The 11,996-nt window shown below is 48.6% G+C and overlaps 1 protein-coding gene across 1 annotated transcript in view; it reads right to left on the minus strand.

Moving 5' to 3' along the window:
- LOC102205406 (glutamate receptor ionotropic, kainate 5-like) overlaps window positions 1–11,996 on the minus strand; it is a 114,623-nt gene that overhangs the window by 38,925 nt on the left and 63,702 nt on the right. The window contains exons 4-7 of the mRNA XM_013915586.1: window positions 11,459–11,624; window positions 9,867–10,045; window positions 7,695–7,748; window positions 1,772–1,948 (exon numbers count right to left, since the gene is read on the minus strand). Of these exons, the coding sequence (XP_013771040.1) occupies window positions 1,772–1,948; window positions 7,695–7,748; window positions 9,867–10,045; window positions 11,459–11,624 (576 nt within the window). The remainder of the gene's footprint in view (window positions 1–1,771; window positions 1,949–7,694; window positions 7,749–9,866; window positions 10,046–11,458; window positions 11,625–11,996) is intronic.

Consider the following 11,996-nt stretch of genomic DNA (forward strand, 5'->3'; position numbering starts at 1 on the left):
GAGATGTTACTGCAGGTAAGGAGGGGTTACAGCAGGTAAGGTCTGAGATGCTTTTAAGTCTGATCGTCCTTCCTATTGTAAATCCTGTGTTTCCATCCATTTCCTGGTTGCAGACCTGTCAGCCTCCTCCAGAGGTCCTCTGTGAAATAAATGACTCTGTGGTCTCTCAGGTCTGTTGGTGTTGCTGAGCTGCTCGGTGCGTTGCTTTGTGTCCTAATTAACTGTTAGTTCATTTCATGAATCAAGAAATGAATCGTAAGTACAGTACTACTTAAGTATAGCATAGTGACAGTGATTTGCTTTGGGCTTCCGTTTGTCTTCGTCCTGAAAACAAACCTCGGGTGTTAAATCTCACTTTGTGTCATTTCAGATGGGAACTTTTCTTCTTTTCTAATTGTTCAGTAACATCCATAAACTTCCCAATCACAAAGTTCATCATGAAATCCATCCGGCACTTTAAGTGAATAGATATGAGCAATAACCCCGGGGATACGATGCTGTTTGCAGTGACTGAGGCAAACTGTTGTCATAACTGTTATCTTTATTAAAGCTGGCCTTATCACTCTGCTGATTTCAGAGCTGCAGATGAGACAAAGCGCTCTGATGGGACAGATTTGCCCTGATGTGTCTATTTATTATGGATCAGGGCAAAGACGCAGACACAGTGACAGACGAAGACGCTCTCCGGGCTGAACCTGCTGTAGATGACCTACTTACCTTAGCATCTCTAAATATCACACCTTGATCTGCTGATTAACACCTCTCATTATCCCAGGATCATAATTTAGCTGCTTCATTATGTCGAGCAGTGACACTGAAATATTGTGTGGCTGTGGCACAGCAAAGGGCAAGCTAACATTTTACAAACATCAGGATTTGTGCTGGCCTTTTCTCCACGTGCAAGAGAAGCTTGGTATCCAAGCAACTGTGCAGAAGTCATTAGACGGAAGCGTTTCTTCAATCTTACTCTTTACTGACTTCTTTCTTTCCTGTGTCGGGTTGGTAGTTAGCACAGAGATCTACTGTCCTCTGCACAAATGTGGGGGTCCACCTGATCCACCTGAACACCATGTAGTGAGTCAGCCTACAGCTCAGCTCCTGTAGAGGAAGACGGGGGTTCTTATCGACTGCTCCTCCAGGTCTCCAGGCTGGAACAGTTAACTATAACTATACTGGGCATGTCTCCACCTCATGGACCAGCTCAGGCTCCTCCTCTCAGAGCCAGCACATGTATTACTATCCTGCAATATTACAGCATGGCTGACCGAAGCACTGTGCTTCCAGCACACCTTACAGCCAACGCTTCCAACGCCTCTGTGATGTTGAGGCGCGCTTCACGGTGATAAATAGATCACTGATTGGCTGACTTCGTTTGCGAACATCACATATCTCAGGAAACCCAAAGAGCAGCTTGTGACACAGTGACCCACATTTGCGCAGGAGGCTGAAGGTTAGCCTGTGTACGGCGGAGACACGCTGCTCAGTAACTGTGTCAAAAGGACACCAGTCTCACTGCGTGTGAATAATGGGCACTGTTTCGAGGACCCGTGAGCAGCTCGTCGGCCTCTCTTTGTGCAAACTAAGCCTACTCACACCTTTCATCGATTCATTTCTGACTTTCTGCTTTTGCTTCTTCTCTAAAAGCTACATTTGCATTTGAACCTTTAAGCTGAATAAAGACAAGAAGTCTTTTAAGCACTGAGGATATCTTCTAACGGTTCTGATAGTGTGGCAGTAGATGAGGTGAGGTGAGACGCTCTCGGGGTCGTACTCTGTCCCGTCTCACCGCGGGTCCCGGGTACGGGCTGACGTCGCAGCCCTCCCTCCAGGACAGGTTGAGGCTCCTGATGAACTCCAGGTAGAAAGGATGGCTGATGTTCAGCATGGAGAAGCCCACGATGTTTGACTGATCGTTCACCACATCGTCAAGTCGCAGGAGGGGGAAATCCTGAAGACAGAGACAGAAAGAGCGAGTGAACAGAAGAAGACACGAGCGGCCGCTGGGACGTGCAGATACCACGGAGGGGTGGAGAATCTGAAATGCAGAGGGAGAAAGAGAACAACAAAGCACAAAGAAACAAACAGCTTTAACAGCTTGATTGGAGTTTTCTTTGCCGGCTGCACAACATCAAGCACAGTGTTTAAATTCAGAACAGGGACGCAGAGAAAAACCCTTTTCTTTCCTTTTTGTTTGAAAAAAGATGGACATCAAACGCCGGGGATTTCAAAGAACTTCAAATAGTCCTTGAAGGCAAGTTGGTGTCACGCTGAGCTGTGCTGCTGAAATAAACCACAAAATGTTGCTCAGCCCTCGCAGGGTTTGTGTTGTGCAGCAGATGCTGACAATGAGATGTTTAGCTGGAACGAGTCGGGAATGCCGGCAGACTCCAAACCAACGTCCGGCTGCTGGCTTCACCTCGACAGTACAAGCTGTGCTCAGTAATCGTGTTCCCCTGAAAAGAATGAAGAGTTCCTTTGTTTTCAGCTGAGCTGAACCGAAACGTATGTTGTATGTTGTAACCCCTAAAACTGCACTTCCTCTGTTCACCACCAGGGGTTAGGGACTGACTGTGGGAAGAGAGGCTGGAGCCGCTGCACAGCCACACTTAGGCTGTGTCCCAATTCAGGCTCTGCAGCCTCAACGATCCTCAAGGGCCGCGTACTCAAAGACCACTAAGGCCGGAAGTGCGAGGCTTGTGAAATGGGACGGTCTAGCCTTCGTTGCGCTGCCCAGGTTGCCTAGCAACCATGATACTAACAGCTGGAAACGTGTCATACAGCTGTTTGACAGAAAAAAAAAGGAGAAAATCTTTTGTTCATTTGTTTGTTTCTACATGAGCTTTGATCATTCTCTGATTAAGCTCAGCTATTGAACAGCGTATATTTTAAAGTAAAGGCTTTAAAACCAAGTTAGTACAAACGTTACTAATGTCACATGACTTTGCAGACATGTGGCCAACAGGAATGTTTAATGTTCTTCGTTATTAAACATTTGCACATAAATAAGTGACATAATATTCAGTACTTAAAGTTCACTCTTCAGCCGCCCCTCATCCACCGTTTTTCTTCGGCAAAATTATCCACACCCACCGCCGCGCTATGCATTCTGGGATATGTTGGACCACAAAGTCTACACCGCCACAGCCTTAAAATTCAGGGAAATAAAGGACGCATTTCAGGGCCGCATTTCGAGCAGCCTTTGAATTGGGACAGCCTTCGGCGCGCCGCTGTGACGTAATCGGCCTTGAAATGCGGCCTTTAAGGCTGCAGACCCTGAATCGGGACACAGCCTTACTGTGACTCTGTGCAGTCAACCTGGAAGCTACAGTGTGCTTCATTTGATACAGGCAAGACGAAAATGTTCATCGTGTAATATTTAATTCTGGTTTGGTCCATACAAACAGTTTTGACTCATCTGCACCATCGGATAGAGGATGCTCGTACCAGTATCAGGGTGCATGAACAGTTACTCTCTAATGCGTGAAACATGAGCAGAGGCAGCACGAAAACAGGTCGTCACAGGACGAAGAACAGGAGACAGCTTCAGCCATCGGAGTCAGACGAGAGCACGACTCATGTGAGAGACTCACAAACACTTTAAATGAAAAGAAGCTCAAATCAAACTGTGACGTTAAGAGCCTCATTAGACCGAATACACAAATAATCACACACACACACAGACACACACACAGACACACACCTGCCTCATAAACTGCACTAATGATCCAAATGTGACTCTCGACGCCCTCCTCAGGTACATAATTACTCTGCTCTACCTTCACCTGATTCACATTTAAGAAATTTCTTTATCCAACATGTGACCCAGGCGGAGTCTGATGTTAACCAATCACAACCCAGGACTCAGGCTGGACCTTTTTACTCATTTGAGTTTTCTGCCCTGACGACAACAACAACATGGCGATGATGATGTGCAGGCCGACGTATCTTTGGCACTCTCTGCCCTTCAGCTTGTTTGGGTTCGTGTGCTGACGTTTATCATTTCGTTTAAAAATGATGTGAAGAGTGTAACTCTGGAAAGGCGTGCGGTCAGCGGCCGTCAGTCTGGCGTGCTGCTGCACGGACAGGTTGTCATCATCGTTATTTGGCAGCGTGAAAACGTTTTGGCTCAGATTCTCTCCCGTCTGCAGAAAAGAGTCTGTGGAAGGCGCGAGGTCGGGACTCAAACATCCCGAGAATATTCACACGCCGACTCTTCTGGGCCCGGCTGTTTAGCACCGGGGCTGACCTGCCTGTGAGGTCAGCATCCGTCTACCTCAATCCCTCCGAGTGGCGTCCCCGCCTCCTGGGAAACTGCTGCTGTTGTTGTTGCTGCTGCCAAATCAATTTCAGCTGCAGCCAAGTGCGCTGTCAGAGGGCCGGCCTGCCAGCCGTGACGGAGAGCAGTTGGCTGGAGGAGCAGCAGCGAGCGGCCAGCGCCACCGGGGGAGGAAACACTGCGACAGCATCCCGGGACACAGAGTGCAGCACACCGACGCAGGAAGTTAAGGAATAACAGGGCGGGACAAGGTCGGGGTGAGGAAGACGTGCACCGTCTCCACCATCGTTTCAATCTGCGACGTTTAAAGAGCAATCAGAAAGATTTACAACCTTTCCTGCCACATTCACAAGAACGTAGCCGCCATATATCTGCAGAGGGTTGATGAGGCTGCTGATCGATACCATGACTCACCGATGACTTCACCCAGACGCCACGCAGTTAGAAACTCGCTTCATGGAACTTCAGGACGCCGAGCTCCTCGCCGAGGCCAAATTAACCTTCTACAAAACACCGACACACAAAACAGCCTCTGAGCCACACCAGCTGCCGCACACTGTTTAATGGTTTCACCCTGACCTACAACACTGTCCTCTACCCCAACGGCAACATTCAAGCACAAAAACACACGAAACGACCACAGAGAGAGGAAAAATGTCCAAAAACACAAGAATCAGAACCAGAAACCAAACGAACACTAAGAGAAGTGAAAATGAAATATTAAAGAGACAAAAACAAGACAAAACTACCATGATGCAGGTAAGTAAAGGAGGCGGTCCTGATGTCATCACAACCACTCCAACCACTTCACTGAAATTCAGTCAACTTCCTCCGATGCTGTTTGACTCTCTCACACACTCACATGGAGCCACGTTTTCAGCAGCACAAAGCCTCAAACATATTTCCACACGTACATCTGAGATGATAGAAATGCACCGTCCCCGTGTTCGTGCACTGACAGCAGGCGATCAGCCCACCTGGCTAAACTGAGCAAGTCTCCAGCAGCCTAACCAAGCCCAGTTCCATGTGTCCAGTGCAAAGCAGAGCACAGCAGCCTCACTGGAAGCGGTCCAGATGATCCTGAACGTGATAGGGCAAAGCTTTCTCTCCGAGCACTCCCGACTAAACCCTGCAACCAGGAGGTTTCATGTCTAGCATGCTGTTCAAACCTTCTGTTTGTGGGGAACAGCCAATCAGAAAACAGCTTGTTTCATAAAAATGATAAATGTAGAGACCGCTGAGTCCTTCCTCGTGGTGAAACGGCGATGAACTCGGCGCCCTGAAGTCAGCCTGTCACAGTCAGCCGAGCGTGTTTATGGCAAAGTTAAAGGTAGGTCAGAGACGGCAGGTGTGTGTGGAAGTGTTGAGAAATCATTTTCATTTTGGTTCCCTTCCAGGGTTCTACTGCGGGGGTGATTTCGTCCTTGGTCTGCGAACGCGGCGTCAAGCCCCCGCGCAATCGGCGCCGTTAAAGAATGTGACACGACAGTATTTAGAGTCGAGGCGGAGATCGAGACGAGTTATTATCCACACAAAGTCTCTCGTACAAGGGCACGATACCGAACAGCAAAATTCTAATGATGACAAACGGCGGCGGGACAAGCGTGCATCCGCGATGAGCACCGAGAGACGAGGAGAGCGGAGGGGGAGGACATGCGTGACACGGGGGAGGTGACAGAGTTTAGCTTCAGCACGTGACCTACAAACATCCCGAAGGAACGCAGCGGCACAGAGAGCATGGAAAAAAGAGACGAGTAAGAACGAGAAAAGAGTGAAAGAAGAGGAGAGAAGCAAAGGGCCAGAGAGGAAGCAGGAAGCAGTCGGAACGAACCGCCACAGATTCAGACGAGAAGACGAGCAGCGAAAGGCGAGAAAGAAGAAAGTGTTGGCAGAAGAAGGAGAAACAAAATGAATAAACAAGCCAAGAAAGAAGGAGGGAGGCAAAATAGAGACTATAACAGAGGAGGAGACTGAAGTAATGAGAAAATATGGCCACAAGCAGCAATAATGGGCTCACGAGCAGACGTTTGAACGTAGTGTCTGCTGACCTCACTGCGCCCGTGAGAGCTCGCCACATGCAGGAGTTACTATTTCAGTTACTGTCTGCAAGTGCGGCCGGATTGGCTCAGGATTTGAACCGACGGCCTCCTCTGGCTGACGACAGCACCTCTGGAAAGGCTTCACGCTCACAGGGATACCTGATACCTGCAGCTCTGACAGCAGCAGGTGTGTCACTGCTGTTTCTACCTGGAGACAGCAGCCGCCTCATTGTTCTGACACACAACACAAAACTATCCATAACACACTAATTACACAAGACAACACACTAACTACACACTCCAAACACACTAAATGTCACAAAACTCTCACATCTCAAAACTCGCTCTCTTCCTAAACAACCAAACATCACGTCACCATATCATTTTTCATTGGTCCACATGGTGCATTTTTCCACCAACATGAACGGGCTGATTTTTGTTTGCTCATAAGCAGAGCGGTCTCGCTGCTGTCCTTAGAGAGGAAATGTGACGAAACATTGAGGAAAAACAGGCGTATGTCTTGTTTATCATGACTCTGGTTTTACTGGCCGATCAACGCAGTTTATAAACTGGTACATGTCACCTTGTTGCTTTGTCTTTAAGTGGTCATGTGATTGACCACGACTCCTTTATTCTTCCTCAGTCAAACAGCAGCACTCGTGCGATTGTTTTGCCCCCTGAGCTCCAGCTGTTGTGCCAGACAGTGACTGCCGTCCGCGGGAGCACAGCTGCTTAAAGCTGCAGCGTCCAGATTACTTACAGCTGCTTCCGTGCTGATATAAGATGCAGTAAGCTGAACACAGCTTCAGCCGTCTGTTTGTTGAAAAATAGTAACACGACTGCATTTTAGTAACGGTAACGGCGTTGTAACAGCAGGAGTAGTAATTAGTTAGATTACTCGTTACTGAAAAAAGTAACGCCCATCACTGCAGGCGACACAAACAAGGATGGAAGGAGAACAGATGGAAGAGATAGAGGACAGAAAAGGAAATGAAACTGAGGAGAAGAAAGTAGGAAAAAGATCAGGCAACGGATCATCTTTAGGAAAGGAAACAAGAAAAACAGGAAAGGAAAGGAACAGCATTGAGTCACCAGCATAAATGTGGCTGGTGTGTCACGTACAGAGCAAAATAATGTCGATCCCTGAGCGATTCCTTTATCAGCCGTTATCAATAGTATCAAAGCCTGTGGACAAGAAAGCTGTGGAGGAGGAGGAGGTTAAAAATGGGTCACTAAGTGATGAAGATGAAGAATCAGACGATTATGAAAACCACTAAGAAGCATCTTCTTCATGGAAGGAATTGAAGGACCGGTGAAGATGAGGAGAATCCAACTAAGTGGCGAGCGATGAAGGTGAAGGCGAGGTGTGGAGCTCTTACCATGGTGGTGAGGATGTACTTGTAGAAGGCGGACGTCATCCCCAACTCGTTAGCCTGCAGAAGAGCAGAAGAAACGCTAAGCATCCTCCGTGGAAACGAGCCAGAGTTTATTTAAAAAGGAACCATCGCTCAAACTTAATAACAGCCTGGAAACCGTGGTTACCGTCTCCAGGACGCGTCAGTGATGAAAGACGTTTCAGGGAGATGATAATAACGGCAGCGTGCTCTCAGGTGAAAAGACATTTAAACTGGGCTGAATTTAGCTAAAAATACAAGAGCAAGCAGAAAACTGGAATATCTTTCAACGTTATGATGCGACACACGGGAGAACAGCAGATTCCCCACAGCAGGAGTCAGTGTGGACAGCCAACATACATATCTTTGTGAAGTTCACGGTGAAAACCTGGTAGCAGCAGACCCTTGGAGTACTTTTCTATGTTTGAATGTTTTCTGCTCGACCCGAGCAGAGACTCAAACTCAGTCACAGCTCAGCTGATCTCGGGCACGCTCACCTTCCACACGTACGGGACGTCGGCTCCGACAGGCAGCGGAGGATTTAACCTGGCATCCTCACACCGCAGAGCCTGCACGCCGCTTCACTTATTAATCCATTAACCTTCTGCACACTGTCAGCTTACATCTCCTTCAGCCTGAAGCAGCAGCCCAACTTGAAAAGTCCTGACTGAGTTTACTCAGTAATTTTGAATTTTAAACTTCCTGCACCCCCCAAGGTTACTGCTATGAGAGGGAAACTGCAACCTGCCAAACGCAGGTCGATTTAGCCCGTGGCTTAAAAGTCTGTCGACGCTCACAGCCAGTTTGGCACAAAACCAGCCCAGCGTGTCTGAAGGTCCTGTTCCACCCTGTAAACAGCAGAGAGGAAGAAGACGCTTCCAGAACAGGAACCGGGGCTGCACACAGGCAGACATTTAACAACACGTTCAAACACTGACACGTTTTATTGTGCCACATGATACAGGTGTGCACTCTGCATTTGCATCGGACACGTCTGCACCAGTGTTGCCAACTCCTCAGTAAGGAAAATCGCTATTGGCTGTCCTAAAAGTCGCTAGAAGTCGCTAAATGACGTCATCACCTAATTTGCATAATTGGTCATGCTAATATAATTGTAACCTACACTGTTGGAGAGAGACATAACATCGTGGAAGAGACATAAAGGGAGCAAAAAACGTCCTAAATGCAGTCTCCTGCCCTGATAGCAGCTGGCGGAGGACTATCCTCCGCCGTTGAGCGCTTTAGCACGGGTGAGGTGCCCACGGCAGCACCGCAGCTTGTTGAGAGTAAGAGCAACACGCCCTTTCACGTCAAAAAGTCATCATAAATAAGTCTCCAATAACACCAGAAAAAGTCGCCAGATTTGTCGCTAGTCACTTTTTAGAAAAAAAGTCGCTAAGGGGGTCTGAAAACTCGCTAAATATAGCGGCAAAGTCGCTAAGTTGGCAACACTGGTCTGCACATGTTTGGGACATTAGCTGCAGTCGGTGGGACCACGCCCCGCTAAAGCTAGCTGAAGTCAGAGAGGCGTGTGCAGATACGGCGCCGCGTGGCAGACAGATCTCAGTGTGACGGACACGCATCGTGTCTGACCTGCAGAACTTTTTCCACCTGACGTGTCCTGATCTGCTCTGTATGCACAAAGTGGGCGTGTCATGCTGTGATCGTGGTTTTAAAATGATTAGTGTTGTCGTGCTAGCAGAGGGTTTTCATATTTCCTGTATTTTAGGATTAAATCTCAGCTCCGTTCCTCTTCTCTCACGCTGTGCTCCTGAGCATCAATTAAACCCTAAAAACTCTGTTGTTCCTTATTCTTCTTATTTAACCTGCACTACTGTACTCAGTGGTGATTTTGCACTGCAGCTCCCATTAAGCTTTGGCTCATGACACCGCCGAGCGCATCGCTGCCAAGTCCGTGAATTTATTGCTGACTTCACACGAGCCGATTTTGGAAACATGGTTTTTTAGCTTCTCTAAAGCCGGCTGAGATTATTCATTGCAGTTTCCTCTTACATGGATCAAATGTGCCATTTCAAACCTTCTGCTGCAGCTACGATGAATCGTACGGACGAACAGAGTCGTCGACTCCTTTTGACTGAAAGTAGAAAAGCATCAGACGTAAGAAGCTGCGCGAGCGCGCTGATGCAAACGGCTGACCTTCCTGAGGATGTGATACGAGATGGAGGCGTTGGCGTCAATGATGATGGTGGCCACTTTGTCATCACGTATCTCCTTCAGCAGGGGGGTGGGGTCCAGACTGTCGTCCAGCATCCGCACCGACAGCGTCTCCCTGGAGATGAGGAAGCGGCGGACCAGCTCCTCCAATCGCAGCAGACCTACGGGGCAGGAAAGGAGCATGAGTCACACACGTGTCTGAGCGATGGCGGACTGCGGTTCCCAGTCAGAAACACTTGGCTGTGAAAGTTACGTCACGCAGCGACAAAACTCTTCATCCAAAGTGCTCCTAAGTGCCTGAAAAAGAGGCGGGGTCTATAAACGATGCTCGCCTGAGTGTTTAGCTTGTTTGCTTGTAAAATTATTGCTCTGACTTGTAAAAAGAAAATTGATGAGACTTGGAGTCATTAGAGAGACAAATAACTGCCGCTGCTCTACAGACTTCCAGGCCTAAAAGGAAGCGATAAACAGAGCGGGATAAAGGCGATTATGTTGAAAGTCCATTAATTTTCTCCTCTGAGAATAACATGGACCCACGAGTGCTCACGGCTGAGGCAGGATTTACTTATTACCGCTTCTGATCAGTCGTTTCTGTGGTTACTTCTCTCCATTACACTCAGTGCTGGCGTTTGTGCATCGCTGCCACTGAGGCGGTATCCCACAGCAGGGCCAAACATGAGACGCGTTCACGTCGTGAAAAACATGCTGGATGCGAGCAGCGTCAATAATCACAGGACGGGAGAAAACAGACTGACCTCAGCAGAAGCAGTCGCGTTACAAACCGGCGAGAAGCCTGCTGTGTTTGCATCACCTGGGCTTCGACATTCAGAGGCGTCGGCCTCCGGCTCATTACCTCGTCTGTCCCTGACAGAAGCAGCGGGCGTGTCTCGACTAATCGCTGCCATAAAGCGTTTAACTGGCTGACAGCAGCGCTCAGGACCACAATACAGGCCATTAACGGGCCGAGGCTACGACGAAAGACCGGGAGATGTTAGAGCGGAGAGCTGGGGCAGATCAGTCAGCTGGATCCAAGCTGAGGGAGACTGATGTGGGAAGGACGGAGGGGAAAAAGAACAAGGGAAAGGAAGAGAGGAGACTAGAGTCCTCAGGAGAGGAAAGGAAGAATGGAAGGAAGTGTGTGAGAGAAGAGGAATTAGGAAAGGAAAGAGAGGAGTAGAGAAAACTCAGAAGAAGAAGAAACAACAGAAAAGAAATCAAAGCCATCGGCACCGAGGGCTCGACGCTGGTGGAAAATGGTGAAAACTGACTTCAGGAAATGTTGGGGGGTTATGCTGGGTTTGCAGGGGGACGAGGACGGACTCGTGAAACGTGTTGCTCAAAGAGAAGAGCAAGGACTGATCGTCCAAACAGAACCTCAACCCAAGGGAACGGGCGCCAACACGCAACCGGACAGGGATCGGGGAGCGTTCGTGGTTTAAGGTGAGATGATCTGTGAATGTGCATCACGTGCCAGCGTCTCATAATGTTCGAACCCAAGACACTGGAGCTCTAAAATCCATCATTTCCGCCCTAAGTGTGGACGGAGCTGCAGTGGGAATAACCACGACACTCACACTCTGCTTTGCCACAGATCAGGCTGGCTGTCGGGTAGCCGAAGGAGCGCAGGATGGAGCCGATGGCCAGGCTCAGGTCCTCGTTACTCGGGTAGAGGGTCACCGAGGCAAAGCGGAGGTACGGCAGCTTGGGCGTTTCCTCCGGGCCGATCTTCACGTGAGGGATCTGAGGGGCGAATGAGAAGCATGATGAGAGAAGGAAGTCTGCGCTGGGCTTTGCTTCGAAACATGGAGACCAGTTACTGAAAGTCAAAGAAACATTCACAGAGTTACTGCACTTTATACTGCACAACAGTTCTCAGACAATCGTCACATTACACTCTGTTTTTGTACTTGGAGAGTATTTAAAGTATAAAAGTGGGAGGCAGAGCCTTCACCTAAGAGCAGGTGCTGCAACCTTCCTGCATGTTCGCGTCAAATCCGACCGATTTACAAATTCAAAAGCTCATAAATATTGTGTTTGAGACCCAACTGCCTCGAGGCCTTACGACATCCTCCACACTATGCACTTGAACATGTGTTAACAGACCTCTCTGCA

This window comes from Pundamilia nyererei, unplaced genomic scaffold, assembly GCF_000239375.1.
Source record: "Pundamilia nyererei isolate P.nyererei 1_Seehausen unplaced genomic scaffold, PunNye1.0 scaffold00326, whole genome shotgun sequence".
NCBI classification, from domain to species: Eukaryota; Metazoa; Chordata; class Actinopteri; order Cichliformes; family Cichlidae; genus Pundamilia; species Pundamilia nyererei.